General features: G+C 38.7%; 2 protein-coding genes across 3 annotated transcripts; both read left to right on the forward strand.

The window, feature by feature from the left end:
• Window positions 1-262: 262 nt before the first annotated feature.
• Window positions 263-4,172, forward strand: LOC126803325 (CBL-interacting serine/threonine-protein kinase 9). 2 transcript variants are annotated; one of them, XM_050531111.1, is made up of 14 exons: window positions 263-608; window positions 1,375-1,437; window positions 1,525-1,596; window positions 1,721-1,828; window positions 1,940-2,020; window positions 2,276-2,329; window positions 2,414-2,539; window positions 2,614-2,703; window positions 2,871-2,993; window positions 3,144-3,251; window positions 3,343-3,459; window positions 3,590-3,646; window positions 3,735-3,809; window positions 4,011-4,172. In XM_050531111.1, the coding sequence occupies exons 1-14, from the start codon at window positions 429-431 to the stop codon at window positions 4,086-4,088; spliced, it is 1,332 nt and encodes a 443-aa protein (XP_050387068.1). In that variant the 5' UTR covers window positions 263-428; the 3' UTR covers window positions 4,089-4,172. The 2 variants fall into 2 exon arrangements, with proteins under 2 accessions (XP_050387068.1, XP_050387069.1); XM_050531112.1 differs by lacking the exon at window positions 263-608 and having other exon boundaries at window positions 1,525-1,576.
• Window positions 4,173-6,669: 2,497 nt separating this feature from the next.
• LOC126803323 (3-ketoacyl-CoA synthase 1) lies at window positions 6,670-8,863 on the forward strand. Its single transcript, XM_050531110.1, has one exon. The coding sequence runs from the start codon at window positions 7,070-7,072 to the stop codon at window positions 8,678-8,680; it is 1,611 nt and encodes a 536-aa protein (XP_050387067.1). The 5' UTR covers window positions 6,670-7,069; the 3' UTR covers window positions 8,681-8,863.
• Window positions 8,864-15,892: the final 7,029 nt, after the last annotated feature.

Here is a 15,892-nt window from a genome sequence, read left to right on the forward strand (position 1 = left end):
CAATGAAATAATTGATGAAACAACGACAAAATAGCCATGGTCTGCAGCGATGGAAACTTGAGCTCTCTCTGCATGTGGGTGATTGGCTTCTGTCGAGGGCAGTACAAATATATATGGAAGATTTTCGTATGCTAATCCACCCACCACTCCATTCCTCTGTTTTGGGCCCCACACGTTCCCAACACGATAATCATCATCAACCTCCTCTCCTGTATTCTCCCTTCTGCTTCTTCCATAATTTTCTGCCACCATTGCTCTCTCTCTCTCTCTCTCTCTCTCTCTCTCTCTTTCTCTCTCTCTCTGCCACCCAAATTTGCCGGAACGTTAATGAGACTTGACAAAGGTCGGGGCTTGAGCCACCCCAGTTGGGAAACTTGAGCCGTGTGATCTTGATATCATAAGAGGGAGGGAGGGAGCTGAGGGAAAGGATGAGTAATCCGAAGTCTCCGAGGATGAGGACCCGGGTCGGCAAGTACGAGCTGGGAAAGACTCTCGGGGAGGGTACCTTTGCCAAGGTCAAGTTCGCCAAGAACACAGAAACCGGGCAGTGCGTGGCCATCAAAATCCTTGATCGTGAGCAAGTCCTCAAGCACAAGATGGTTGAACATGTATGTAACTAGCTGGTCTGATATTATTTGCTTTTATATATACACAATATATGCGTAGGTTCTTCATCATGTATTCATGTTCATTATCAATGTTGGATGGAGATGGTGTTAATAAGTGCACTCTGTTATCAAGCCATCTATGCACATGAATACTCTGCATCCATTCCAGTCATTTCTCTTGATTAATAATTGGGTATTGTTTGTAGTGTTTTTTTTTTTCGTTTTTCTAAATAAAAGGCCGGTGCAGCTGTGTTCATGTTGATTGCGTATCACAATATGTAATGTATACTAAAATGCACATACCAAAGAATACTTGATTGATATTTGCTTTGATAAACCAGTGATATAACAGAAAGATAATTCTACAATTGAGAAGAATTATCATATATATGATATATTTCCTACTATGCAGTTAAACAGTCATATGCGGCGAACTTTGTTTCATTATAGAATTGTTTATAGTTTAATAAAGTTTTTTTTTCGGACAAGAATAAAGTTTATACTGTAGAGAATATTGGAGAGTAGAATCAGTAGATGGATTGAGTTGGTTGGTCGGGGAAAACTGTTATTTAATTGATGATTAGTGTTTAATTTACTGCATAGTTGACCCCATAGGTGGCCTGCTTATGTGTTGAAAGTGATGTTTTTCTTTTGGTTGGGAGTATATGAATGGTGTTTGACTGTTTGAGTTGGTTGTAGAGTTGTAATGTAGAGCAAGAATGTAGAGATTGGAGATCTAATTTTGTTTTGGTGCTTGAATTGATAGATAAAAAGAGAGATATCGACAATGAAGCTGATCAAACACCCGAATGTGACACAGATGTTTGAGGTACTGTATGAAATGATGCGCAATAGATTGTAGGGAAGGATATATGCTGATATATTTCTGAGTGTTCTTTTGTATGTTTGTGCATAGGTTATGGCAAGCAAAACTAAGATCTACATTGTTCTCGAGTTTATTGATGGGGGTGAGCTCTTTGACGAAATAGTAAGCGATTTCTGTTTGAACCTACATGTTTGTGTTGGACAAAACTACATCTTTCATTTCTTAGGACGCAAGTCTTATGTTTGATATAGACAGCATTCTCCTTATCACCTCTCTGTTTGCATAGGCCAAGAATGGAAGATTAAAAGAGGAAGATGCCAGGAGATACTTTCAGCAGCTTATTAATGCTGTGGATTACTGTCATAGTCGAGGCGTGTACCATAGGGATTTAAAGGTTAGCATACTTTGAACCTATATCACTGAGTTTTTGGTTACTTGATTCAGGGACGAAATTTTAGTTTCTAGAGTAATAATTTTATTAACTTAAGACTACATCTTTTTGCAGCCAGAAAATCTTCTCTTGGATTCATTTGGGGTCCTTAAAATTTCAGATTTTGGATTGAGTACATTTGAACAGCAAGTGCGGGTAAGTAATGTCTTGTATTGATTCTATATGTAAGTCATATCCAGTTGTGAGATGGAACTCACATTGGAACAAAAGAATTTCCCTCTTCCTATGAGTGTATGTGATGTTGCTGTTGTTCGGAATTTTGATATAGTCATGTTCCATTGACCTTGTTATGTTATCTTCTTCACTACTTGGCTGTGATTGTGCCCGATTCTTACAAGACCATGTATAATATGAAATACTCAAGAGACACTACTTATTTTCTCGTTGCAGGAAGATGGGCTGCTTCATACTGCCTGTGGGACTCCAAATTATGTTGCTCCTGAGGTATGTACTTCTGACTTTATGAAACTAGGTAATTGCTTTGCGGTTTATTCTAATTATTTCTCAAATTTGGTGTGTATGTATCAGGTTCTGAATAATAAAGGATACGAGGGTACATCATCTGATGTTTGGTCTTGTGGGGTGATCCTGTTTGTACTTATGGCCGGTTACCTGCCTTTCGATGAACCAAATCTTATAGCTCTGTACCGAAAGGTATGTATAACCAAACTTTAGCTTCTTTTGTTTGAAAGAAAGGAATCTCATATTACATGTACCGTGAATTTCAGATATGCAAAGCGGAATTTTCAGGTCCAACATGGTTTTCTTCCGGCGCAAAGAAACTGATACACCGTATACTTGATCCAAACCCTGCTACGGTGAGCTCCAAAACCCAGTTTCTGTGCCAAAATTATCTTCTCATATGTTCTTCAAAAATTCAATATCATTGTTAAGCTGTGGGGATTAGTTCGTTGATGCACATACCAGCTTTGGTCCTGTGTTATAGAAGAATAACTTGAATAGGTGCTCTCTTTTTTTCATGCAGAGGATGACAATTCCCGAGATATTAGAAAATGATTGGTTTAAGAAAGATTACAAGCCAGCACAATTTAAAGAAGAAGACAATATAAATCTTGATGATGTGGATGCTGTTTTCAACAAATCGAAGGTAACACTTTCAATCAGGTCTCTTTGTTTATTTCTCTCAAGCATGAAGTCTCCGCCTCTCTTTATCGAAAAAGGTTGTGTGAGAAAATAGTACGTCTTGGAAATTCGCCTTGCTAAATCAGTTGCTTCCTTTTTTTCTTTGTGGTTGCAGGAAAATTTGGTAACAGAAAGGAGAGAAAAACCTACATCGATGAATGCTTTTGAGCTTATTTCTCGGTCACAGAGTTTCAATCTAGAAAATTTATTTGAGAAGCAGATGGTAAGTAGCATACAATGTTCCTAATTTATTTGTAGTGCTGAAAATTATTTTGATTCTAATTGCTTCTTTCTGGTCATCTGTAATCCATTAGGGTCTTGTGAAACGAGAAACCCGTTTTACTTCTCAACGCCCAGCAAATGAAATCATGACTAAGATTGAGGAAACTGCAAAGCCTTTGGGTTTTAATATCCACAAGAAAAACTACAAGGTAATGAATTATAGTGTTTTACTCTTTTAATTTTTTTTTTTAACTTTGCTCTTTTAGATGTTGCACTGCATATGACTTGATCTTATGGAATATGCTGCATATCTTTGCTAATCATAATCCCTTTTTTCAGATGAAATTGCAAGGTGATAAGCATGGAAGGAAGGGTCACCTCTCTGTGGCCACTGAGGTACAGGCTTATTTGATACCGCGTATACTGTTGGAACATGTCTATTAAAACTTGATTATAATCAGTCTATTTCATCCTGTTACATAAGGTATTCGAGGTGGCTCCCTCTGTGCACATGGTAGAACTCAGGAAAACTGGTGGTGACACACTCGAGTTTCACAAGGCAAGTCAACACTAAATCTCACCTTCCAGTTTTAAGCTTCTGAGAATAGTAGGGATATGGCGGAAGGAATCCAAATGATGAAATGCAATTACTTCTATGCCTCTCTTTTTTTTTCTTCTCTTTCTCACAAATTAAACAACAGGATTGTCAAGGACCAAGTTGTTATTGCTGATTTTTTGTTCTTAATCTTTGTAATTTCAGTTCTATAAAAACTTCTCATCCGGGTTGAAAGACATTGTGTGGAACTCGGAAGAAACTACCAACGAAGGATCAAGGTGATAATCACCCCTATCTTCCTCTCTGACTCTTCAACTACTCGTCTGTGCAGGTCATAACAAACTCTTTTCTTTTCATGTCCAATTGATTCTTCTGACCAATTTTGGCCTATAATGCAGATAATCATGAGCCCTATATACAACGCATAATGGCAGATGGAAGGTTTGGGAAACTGGGAGCATGTGGTTATCAGTGTAGAGTCTGCAGAAACCAGATATAAATCCTCAAACTTGAGGTCGGGTGCTCACCATGTTAGCTAGTTATATGAACCAAATCAATCAACTTTTTTGAGAAAATGATTGCAGGGGTTCATCAGATGTTCTTCATATGCTATTCTGTAATCGAGTAATGAACATTCTATATCTATCTTCTCCAAATTTTAAGACGATCAAACGATGGTTTAAGTATAAATTTTCTTCTTCCACATATATTGCATTATGTGTTATTACAGCATAATCATTCGATTAGTCGTCATAATGTTGTAGGGTTTCACTAGCACGCAAGTACTCATGCACAACATCTCAAACGTTAATGACGACACTTTTTCGTGAACAACTATACCACCCTAAGCACAAATGCTCAGACTTCAAAATCAATTTTTTGTTTCCCGTGTGTAAAACTATGCTCAGAGCATCTTCAACTGAAGAAGACGAAATATAGATCAAGAATCCTTAAATAGACGTGACTGCACCCAATCATCCATAACCCCACTCTATTTGTGCATGTTGGACAGAGGTCTCTGAGCCACAGTCCCAGCTTCTATTATTTATTACAATGCTATACAATTAATATCCATATGCTCTGTTGTTAGGTACCTGTTAACAACAGGTTTATATGACACATATATTGGACCATTTGTATGGTATGCCACTTGATATCATTTATTGAATTGGTTTCTTGTTATAAGTTATAGTACCTATGTATTTGGTCCCAAAAAAAACCTACGTATTTGGTCATGGGTCACTCTTGCTTGATTAAACATTGTTTCTCTGATTAATTTACCAGTACGTACTTGAGACCAGTGATGTGATTCATCATTGTGATGGGTGATTGTAGAAGATGATGGCTAGAAGTACTAAAACAGAAACAAATTCAGACCTCGTGTCTCACATAGAACTCATGTAGCTAGAACTTGGCATATAAGAGCGGACACACGTCTTTGTTGTGAAACGGGTTTTTATCAAGTAGTAATCTTGATTAGTTTGCCAATAATTGTCGTTGTAGAGAATACAGGCTCACCCTCATTTCCGAAGAAAATGGCCCGTTTACTCCTTTATGGTAAGAGGTGCACTTTCAATTCTTCTCTTTGTTTGTTGATATAATAGAAGACTTGTAGTTGGGAATCGGGATTCATTGGGATTTAAGTGCCTTTGGTTACAAGAACGAGTTGATTGAGATTATAATCACTTGTTAATTTTCAGTTTTTGGAAATGGTTATTGTAGTGGGGAAAGTCAAACTTCTTAAAGCTTCAAGTTTTGTTCATAAATTTTATAACCTATATTAGGTAAATAGCCTGAGAAAATCGACAAAAACAATGAGGAGCAGCTTTCTTCTTCCCTACAATTGCCAAATTATTAAAGATGACAACAAGATTGAAGGAAGTCATTACCAGATCAGTTCTGTATCCCACACAAATTCTAGTATTCAGTAATGTGTCCTTCAATGAATCCGTCGCCATTATAACAGTTCAATCCGAAAAACTTCATCCATAAAAATCCGTTCGTATTTCAGTAGCATACGTCAAATAAACAAAAGCGAACACCTCGAACAACGAAATACGAACACTCACTTGGCTATATTGATCGATTTACTTCATCTTAGACATTTCAAATCCCAACTTTCCATTAGCGAAAGCTCGACCAAAAACGAATGATTGCCAGCCCTAGTTCTCAAGGTTAGAATTCTCGGATGAAAACAAAACTATTACGTTATCTTCCGCCCATCGGATGGCCGGCCTAGTTTCAATCAACCTTCACGGAAAAAATGACAATGATATACTGTAAATCGCATTGAGAGAACGAAACCTTAAAGGATGGAAATGAAATGTGTAAATGTGATAGTCTAGTTTGGTGGGGAAGTAATGTTTGGAAAGAAAAAATATATGGAGTTCAACTTCAAACACGTTGTTCCAATTTAATGTTCCTCGATGGCTAGTCAGCCCACACACACCCACCAAAATCATCACAAAACAAGTACAACTTCCCCAAACCACCCTCTGCTTCCTTCTTCTTCCACATTGCCAAGATAGGTTACCCTCCGAATTTTTCTTCAACAATAACCAGCAAAAGTGGACCCTTTTTCTTTATACCCATTTCACCTCTGCACATATGGAAATGTCAAGAATGTGCAACTCTCAGAAAACCCCAAAAGGAAGAAGACCCCAGAATTGAGCTTTCTTGAAAGAAACCACCTCCCTCTTGTGGCAGGGGCTAAATGGTCTAATCCCCCTCTTTCTCAAGGAAAAAAAAAAAAACGGTGAGACATCTCCAAAGCCAGAACCTTGGAAAAAACTTGGACTATCCAAAATTAATCCATTTAGCATTAATTTAGTCTTATACTAAAATCCTTTGGTAGTTGAGCTATCTTCCTATCCATCATCATCCCCCTGGTTAGAGAGAAACTACTCCTCCATTAATTCAACACCATCATTCCAGCTTTCCCATTATTTCTCTATTGCTCTTAATATGCCATGGCCATGTGGGTTCTATAGTCTTCTCTCTCTCGATATACATATATAGCTTCCCCATTCTTAAGCTTCACATCTCACCCTAGCTTGGCTAAGCCGTGTCGGGCTTCTCCTGCTCAATCAGTCATCTTTGATTTCCCAGCTTCGATATAGATATATAGTCTTACCTAAACTGTCATGGTTTCTACAGATCAAACAGTCGTTGCTTGAAGATCACAACTAGGTTTCCCCACTCCTAGCATTTTCGCACACACGTAGATATATATCGAGCTCGGAAGAGAAAGTAGATCATTATAAATGGAGAACAACGCTAACAGTATAGAGATGGATAAAGAGAGACTTACGGCCGAGATGGACTTCAACAAGGACTCCTCCTCCGCCGTCATTAGAATCCGGCAGCGCTTGCCGGACTTTCTACAGTCCGTTAAGCTCAAGTATGTCAAGCTTGGGTATGGCTACTCATGCAACCCAGCTACCATTCTCTTGTTTCTTGTCATCGCGCCTTTGTTCGCTTCCTTTCTCGTTCAGCTCACGGGTGTCGACATAACCCGGTTCGTTGCCGAGGTCTGGACAAACCAGGCCGTCCGGCTCGAAAGCATGGACGCCGCCACCCGGCTCGCCGGTTCGGGCCTCGTTCTCTTCTTCCTTGCCCTCTACTGGTCCAAGCGGTCTACCCCAATTTACCTGGTCAACTTCTCGTGTTACAAACCTGACGAGGAAAGAAAAATGTCGATGGAGGCTTTTCTGAAAATGACGGAAGAAACCGGCGCCTTCAGCCAGGAATCCATCGAGTTTCAGAGGAGGATATCAAACCGGTCAGGTTTAGGCGACGAGACATACTTAACTCCGGCAATCACATCAAAACCACCAAAGCTGTCCGTCGACGAAGCCCGCGCCGAGGCAGAGTCTGCCATGTTCGGCGCGCTCGACTCTTTGTTTAAAAAAACCGGCGTCAGAGCGAAAGACATTGACATTCTCATCGTCAACTGCAGTCTCTTCAACCCAACTCCGTCGCTTTCCGCCATGATCGTCAACCACTACAAGCTCAAAACCGACATCAAGAGCTTCAACCTCGGTGGAATGGGCTGCAGCGCCGGCCTAATCTCCATCGACCTGGCCAAAGACTTGTTAAAGGCACTACCGAACTCCTACGCCGTAGTGGTCAGTTTCGAAAGCATAACCCTCAACTGGTACTTCGGCAACGACAAGTCAATGCTCCTCCCCAACTGCATCTTCCGCTCCGGCGGCGCCGCCGTCCTCCTTTCCAACAAACCCAAAGACCGGTCACGTTCCAAGTACGAGCTCGTCCACACCGTCCGCACCCACAAGGGCTCCGACGAGCGGTCCTACCGCTGCGTCTACCAGCGCGAAGACGAAAAAGGAAAAGTCGGGGTTTCACTTGCGCGTGAGCTAATGGCAGTCGCCGGCGACGCGCTGAAGACCAACATCACAACACTTGGGCCTCTAGTCCTTCCGTTCTCCGAGCAGTTCTTTTTCTTCGTGACGCTAATAAGGAAGAAGATATTGAAAGCCAAAGTGAAGCCCTACATCCCGGACTTCAAGCTGGCCTTCGAGCACTTCTGTATTCACGCCGGCGGGCGGGCTGTGCTGGACGAGATACAGAAGAATCTGGACCTGACGGAAAGGCACATGGAGGCGTCGAGGATGACGCTGCACCGGTTCGGGAACACGTCGAGTAGCTCGCTGTGGTATGAGCTGGCGTATGCGGAGGCGAAGGGGCGGGTCGGGCGCGGGGATCGGATCTGGCAGATTGCATTCGGGTCGGGTTTTAAGTGCAACAGCGCGGTTTGGCGGGCGATCAGGCCAGTCGTTGAAGGGGACCCGATGGGGAACCCGTGGATGGATTGCATAGATAGGTACCCGGTCAAGGTGCCAGTTGCGCTGTAGGGTATCCACGTGGAGTTATGTGAATGGGGGATAATTGTTTATCTACTCCCTGTGGAATTATTTGTGGCTAGGGATTATTCTGCATTTTCTATTTTGTTTAGATGACAAGCATTTGTAATTTTAGTAAAATGTCTGTGAATGGGGGCATTGACATTATACTGAACTTTTTCTTTACTAAATAATTTTTTTTAAGAAAAACAAAAGGGGAAATAAAGAGTATAATCTTTTGGACGAATACCCATTCGAATTACTGGCATTGATCTATTTAATGAAACTCACTTGTTGGGAAAAATGAAATTATTAATTCATACGTACTCTGAAACAAAGTGTTAGGCGTGGTCTGGCTCTTTTTCTGGATCTATTTCTGGTCCTCTTTGATCCGGCACTAATGACACCGGTGACTGTGCATTTGGTGAGGAAGACTATAGGCCATGTCCTTGTTGTGCATCACCTCAAAATTTATCTGAGCGGAGCTAGGATTCATCTGTCACATGGCATTAGGGTAACGCTGACCACCGTGAGTCCGTGATCTCTTTGAAATTCTACTATGAGTCGTTAATTGGTTGGTGCAGGGAGCGTAGCCGGATCGATCATGTTGGGCATGGTTGCCCTAAGGGCTGAGAAAAAAGGAAGAGATAGTTCAATCTCCGATACAGCACCGATCAAAACGGGGACTTGCATATCGAAATAGCAGTATATGGTATGATTGATAGTTCAAGAAAATCTCAATTATACCAGATACTGCTATTTGTATATGCAAGTCCCCGTTTTTTTTTTTTTTTTTTTGTTTATTTGCTTATGTTTTTGTTTGGACTTTAAGCTCTTTGCTTTGTTTTCGCTCGTTCTCGAGCTTTATGCGAATAATATGCTTTTCAGCTTATAATTTCATGCCATGCTATTGTACTTCCTCCAAATGTAGTGGCCAGGCTCTCTAAGTGGATTGTAATGGTTTCAATCAATGGAGTTACTCATTTTCTTCGTAAAAAGTGGTGTACAGCTCTCACGTAGACAAATAGAGCAGCTCATGTACCTGTATACCATATTATTCATTCAAGTTAGAGTCAAACATAGATTGTTATTAGGACTGTAAATAGGCTCGAGCCGCTCGTGTTCGGCTCGATTTTAGCCCGTTTAGCTCGAACTCGTAAAACTAAATGAGCCAAGTTTAAGCTCAATATTAAGTTTGACCTTGAAAATGAGCCGAGCTTAAACAACAAGTATTTGGCTCATTCGACTCGTTTAGCTCGCGAGCTAGCTCGAGCTCGTTAAAAGCTCGGCTCGTTTATTAAGTTTGACTTAAATCACTTTTATAATATATATATATAGTATAATTTTTATATGATAAATAATATTAAAAATATATTTATAAATAATAATTAAATGAAACTCTAATCTTATTGTACATTATATAAATAATGTTTACTAGGAGCCATAATTCGATCAGTTCCATAAATTTTTTACCACCCCAAATGGCCAAACTCTAAAGAAACAAACAACTCTCATCGTCAATTCGTCATGGAGCTACAAGCAGGTACTCTACTATTCCTTTCTTTCTTAATTAAAAGACATTTTATATGATGCTATGACATCAAATTTTTAATTTTATTTTGAATTTCTTGATTTTAAAATATTATTTTCAAATTATTCAAGCCGGCTCGAGCCCAGCTCGAGTTTTTTCAAGCCGAACTGAGCTTGAACATTTTAAATTTTCAAACCCGCACTACAAAAAAATAACTATTAGCCACCCCAGTCTGCATCGGCGTTCAAATGCCGTTGCTAATAACCATCTATTGCGACGGCAAACGGACGGTGGCAAATAATTATGACGGTAAATTTTTGCCATAAAAAATTTGGAATAATTGGCGACGGCATGGCAACGCCGTGGTACAAAACAATATTTTGCGACGGAAACGGCTATTCGTCGACAATGACTTGCTACCAGCACGCAACATTATTGCTACGGTGTATTCACTGTAGTAACATATAGGCGGGAGGTGCAATTATTTTAGCGCGGAAACCATTATTTGGTGCCAAAATTATTAAACTTAATCTCTAAAACTAAGACATAGTTCCCTAAAAAAACAAAAAGAGATTCATTCTCATTCAAACCTCTCTCATCAAAAAACCTAGATCTATCCCAAACCCAGAAAAAGTGAAGCCATTTCTTCTCCACCACCCCCACTTCCCAACTACCCCGATACCTTGTAGGAAGTGCTGATTTTCATTTTCTTCGATGAAATAGGTAATTTATCTATTGGGTTCTCTTTATTTGCTGTGAATACTGAAAATTTATCTTCTTTCTCTTCTGGGTTTCCTCATTTGACCATAGTTTTTGTTTCTGATTGTGTATCTGAATCAGCACGGGAAAACCCAGCTGGTTTGGGTTTTGTTCTTCATGTTTGGACTAATCTCAGCTCTTCAAAACAGTTCAAGTTTGAATCTTTCAGCTTAGAAAGAGGTACATGTTTTTATTTAACAACTTCATGTTTACTTTATGCATATTTCATTGTCAAGCTCATGAAATTGTGATCTTCTTTGGTATATATTTGATTCTAGTTTTGTTTGTCTATTTATTACTCTAGTTGTTGTTTCATTGAATTGAATTGAACGTGATGACTCTAGTTGTTGTTTAATTGTAGTAAATTTGCTTTCTGCTTTTTTCTCTTATGAGATTGCCTATTTTGAATTCATGTATTAAGCCACTGTAGATGTAGTTTCATAATAAAAGTGTCCTAATCTGAGTACATAGACTTCAACACTAATGTCAGTAAACAATGTGGTCTTCTGTTTATATTAGTATATCAGAAGTATTTAGAACTGATGTATATGAATATGCCATTTGAGTATGTACTACTACCACCATATCTTTACAAACGATTGAGTTTAGATGTACTAATACCACCATATCATGAATCTAGAAAGTAACTTGCATCATGAATATGCCATTTAACAAAAACGTTTACTGCTGCATACGAAAAGCCTATTCATCAACAGAAGATTGTTCATCATCAGAAGATTCTTTTCCGTCATCCTTTTGACCCTTTCTTTCCTAATATTTTTCCCATATCCACTTCAAAACCAGAAAGCCTCCAAGAGTGTAGACCTGAAAGTGGGTAGATAAATAATTCCTTGTTTAACTTACACTTCAATCAGAATGATATTCAGAGAGACGCAGCCTAATGTACCACTCTATCCCAAGCATTTCACAGACCACACACAATGTAAAAGAACTGAATCATCTAGCAAACCTCACCAAAGAATCACTTAGCAAATGCAAGCAAGTAAAAATTTCTGATTTTGTCCTTGTCATGTTGAAATATTCACAAAACTAAAATTTCAAATGTGTGGCTACGGATTTCACAACCCACTCATTTACCTGAACTTAATTTTAGACTTCATAATGTGTGTACGGTAAAATTAGACTTCATATGTGATGATTATAAACTATTAAGATAAAAGAACACCGTTGGAAAAAAATGGAAGAAAGGATTTTCTGATCACATTGACAAATAATAAAATAAAAAGAAGGGATAATATTTATATAAACATATAAAGATGTATTGAAAATAATGATAAAAATTTAAACCGCATGGCAATGAAGTTGGCCAACTCTGGTAAGTTCATGAAGCAGTTATAAAATATGAAGCAAGCAATGGAGCAAAAATATATAGACAGATCTCTACTAAATGCAAGTTACAGCCTCATCATCTCACAGATGTATATGAATATTGTGTGAATAATTAGATATAATAGTGGCTTTGATATAATATTTTCCAACTTCAGAAATTGATAAAAACTTAGAGTACATTGAGTACCAAACATTATTTGGTAGTTACTGTAATGTTAGAATTTCTGTGTTTCTGTGTGAGTCACTTCTTATTGTAGGATGATTTGGTGTGCATGGATCGTCAAGGTGTATATGATGATTATGGTTTGATTAAATTCATTATATTGCTTGGTAGTTACTAATCATAACTCAATAATTATTTGACGTAGGTATCTACAAGGCTGCTTGAGATAATTATGGACAAGTCATGGATAGATTTACCAAATAGGCACTCACAAATATATTATGATGGGATAGATAACTTTCTAACGTTTGCCTACAACAATAAAGTTTTAGGGACAAGGATATATTGTCCTTGTAGGAAGTGCGACAATAGATATATGTATGTCAGGTTAATGGTGTGGCAGCATCTTCGAGATAATGGTTTCATCAAGAAGTATAAGGTTTGGGAGAAGCATGGTGAGGTTGCTGGTTGTATAGATTTAGTGGATCAAAATGTAAACATGAATTATATGGAGGATGATATGGTTAGACTTGTTCAGGAAGCTTTAGAGGTGGTAATAGAAATGCGAATGATCAACATGATGTGGGGGGGGGAACTTTTCAGTGGCATGTTTAGGGCCTAACGAGTCTACAAAGAACTTGTTAAAGCTGCTAGAAGGTGCGAGCCTTCCATTGTACCCTGGTTCTACAAAACACACTGCCTTATCATTTGTGGTTCGGCTTCTACAAGCAAAGGTGCTCCATGGTTGGTCAGACAACTCTTTTAAAACTTTATTGAGAATATTAGAGGAATCAATGCCAGAAGAGACGATATTGCCTAAGTCGTTTTATGAAGCTCAAAAGTTAGTGGAAGATCTGGGGTTCTCCTTCTACACAATAGACGCATGCCCCAACAGTTGTATGTTGTTTAGAGGTGATGATATTAATTTGGATGAATGTAGAGTGTGTAATGCATCTCGATGGAAAGAGATTAATGGAGATGCAATGGATTGTGCAGAAAATGTGAAACGAAAAGCAACCAAACAAGCGAGATATTTTCCTTTAAAACCACGTTTACAAAGGTTGTTTATGTGTTCACAAACAGCAAAGCTTATGAGGTGGCATGGAGAGGAAAGAACCAATGACTGAGTGTTCAGACATCCTGCTGATTCTCTTGCATGGAAAGATTTTGATGAGAAAAACAAAACCTTTGCAGCAGACATTCGCAATGTAAGGCTTGGGTTGGCATCAAATGGATTCAATCCATTTAGTACTAGAGACATAATTCATAGTACCTGGCCTATTATCTTGGTTCCATATAATTTACCACCATTGATGTGCATGAAGCAACCCTTCATATATCTGTCAGTTCTTATTGATGGCCCTAAAGGACCTAGAGATAACATTGATGTCTACATGCAGCCTCTTATTGAAGAAGTGAAAGAGTTGTACGAAGATGGTGTAGAAACATTTGAATCATTCAGCAATGAAATGTTTCAATTGCGTGCTGCTTTGTTATGGACAATTAATGATTTCCCTGCTTATGCCAACTTATCGGGGTGGAGTACAAGTGGTAAATATACAAGTGGTAAATATGCTTGCCCCTCGTATCAGATCAAGTGCATCTCATACAACTGGAAGTAGCACCTCCTCCACAACATCATCACAGACACAACGACCATCTCAACCTTCTACACCACCCCCTCCTCCACCCTCGCCTCTAGTGCCGCATCCTCCACAACCAGTAGTGCCACCCCCAACAGTTAGAGCTGAAGAAGCAGGTATTCCACTTTTCTAATTGTATCATGTCATAGTATCATGGATCAGCTGGTTAACAATATAATCAAAGGAGTGTGTACCTAAAGTAGCTGCATTTTTTGTTTCAGAAATGGAAGTATAAGTTAGTGATGTAAATGGCAGAGGTAACAACAAAGGTATTCCTGAGTGGAAATCAGGAAAAAAGGTCGAAGTTCTTTTTTATAGCAATTTCCAACCAGTAGGACCTAGGGCTGGCCAATTCAAAGGGCAATTGGGAAAAATTGTACGAGATGGGCAAAGGATTCCCCTCACCATCTTGGATTGGAAGTCTGTTGATCCGGAAGTCAAAGAGGAGATATGGAAGGAAGTTCTGGTATGTGGTATATATATATATATATATTAGAACTTACATTTGGTATCTCTATTCTCTAATTTTTAAATGTTTTGTAGGAAAGTTTGATAAGTGTTCCAGATGAATATAAAGCAATATGTTTGAAAACTTGCAATAATTTGTGGAAAGATCATTAAAGCAAGACAAAACTCAAGTACTTTGAGAAGAACAAGGATGATCCAGATCTTATAAACAAATGTCCTCCACATATTGTGATTGAGCAGTGGCTTGATCTGATTGCTTATTGGAGTAGTGAGGATGCTCAGGTACTAGAGACACATACTTTCTACTTTAGATTGATTATGGTAAATATAGCTTCACAACATATGGCTTTATATTGCAGCTGATATCAACCAGAAACTCTATCAACCGAGACCTGTGTGGACCAGCTCATAATACTGGACGAACACACTTTGCTCAAATACGCCATGAGGTTAGTAAAGTTCCAGTAATTATGGTAGTTGGTTGAAATTTTGTTGATGTGTGTGAAATTAAGTGGACTTTATGCAGTTATCATGAGAAATATAAATCAAGACTGATTATGGTACGTAAATAATTTTCAGATGCAACATAATGGAGAGGACACTAGTAAGATGAATGTGTGGATGAAAGCGAGAGACAAGTCAAATCCAGAAGTTGCTTCTCTCATTGTAAGTTCGTATTATGTTTTAAATATTATGTTCTCCCTGTTTATGAGAATATATGCCTATGGAGAACATCATTCTTGTTTACGTATTGCATTCATGTCCAATGATCTTAAGTCACCAACCTAGAAAATGAATTGATTATGGATAAATTGAAATATTGATTATTGATTTTGTTGTCAATTGCATCTCAGATCTTTCGTTTACAATGCAAGCTAAACTGTGGGTTTACATTACTTATCATATGCAGCTATAGTATTAACCATTCCTAAGATTATCAATACGTAATATACAAGTAGGATAGAGGACCCTAGCTTATGATAGTTAAAGTGTGTATGTTTTTAGATGCTTGGTGTATATGGATCTTGTTGAGAGCCGTATATAATCTAAACTTCTATTCTTACTGGAATGTAGACAGAATATGAGGATGACCTATTGGCTGAGCCTGAGGACCAGAGAAACCTTATTGCTGTTAAGGACCAGATTTTTCATAAAGTGGTAGGGAAAGATGGACATGTGTATTGTCGCACTTATGGATCTGGTGTGCCTCGTAGTTTTGTGTATCCACAATCTTCAACCACTTCTCAAAATATTCAAATCAGTGAAGACTTGATAGCAAAAATCACTCAATCTGTTGTAGCAAATATTAA

Source organism: Argentina anserina, chromosome 7 (genome assembly GCF_933775445.1).
Source record: "Argentina anserina chromosome 7, drPotAnse1.1, whole genome shotgun sequence".
NCBI classification, from domain to species: Eukaryota; Viridiplantae; Streptophyta; class Magnoliopsida; order Rosales; family Rosaceae; genus Argentina; species Argentina anserina.

Excerpts from the sequence above, each read along its gene's own strand:
- LOC126803325 (XM_050531111.1), top strand. The coding sequence starts at position 429 with ATGAGTAATCCGAAGTCTCCGAGGATGAGGACCCGGGTCGGCAAGTAC. Across the intron at positions 2,994-3,143 it reads CTGTTTTCAACAAATCGAAG|GAAAATTTGGTAACAGAAAG; the intron begins GTAACACTTTCA and ends TTGTGGTTGCAG. Across the intron at positions 3,460-3,589 it reads TCCACAAGAAAAACTACAAG|ATGAAATTGCAAGGTGATAA; the intron begins GTAATGAATTAT and ends CCCTTTTTTCAG.
- LOC126803323 (XM_050531110.1), top strand. The coding sequence starts at position 7,070 with ATGGAGAACAACGCTAACAGTATAGAGATGGATAAAGAGAGACTTACG.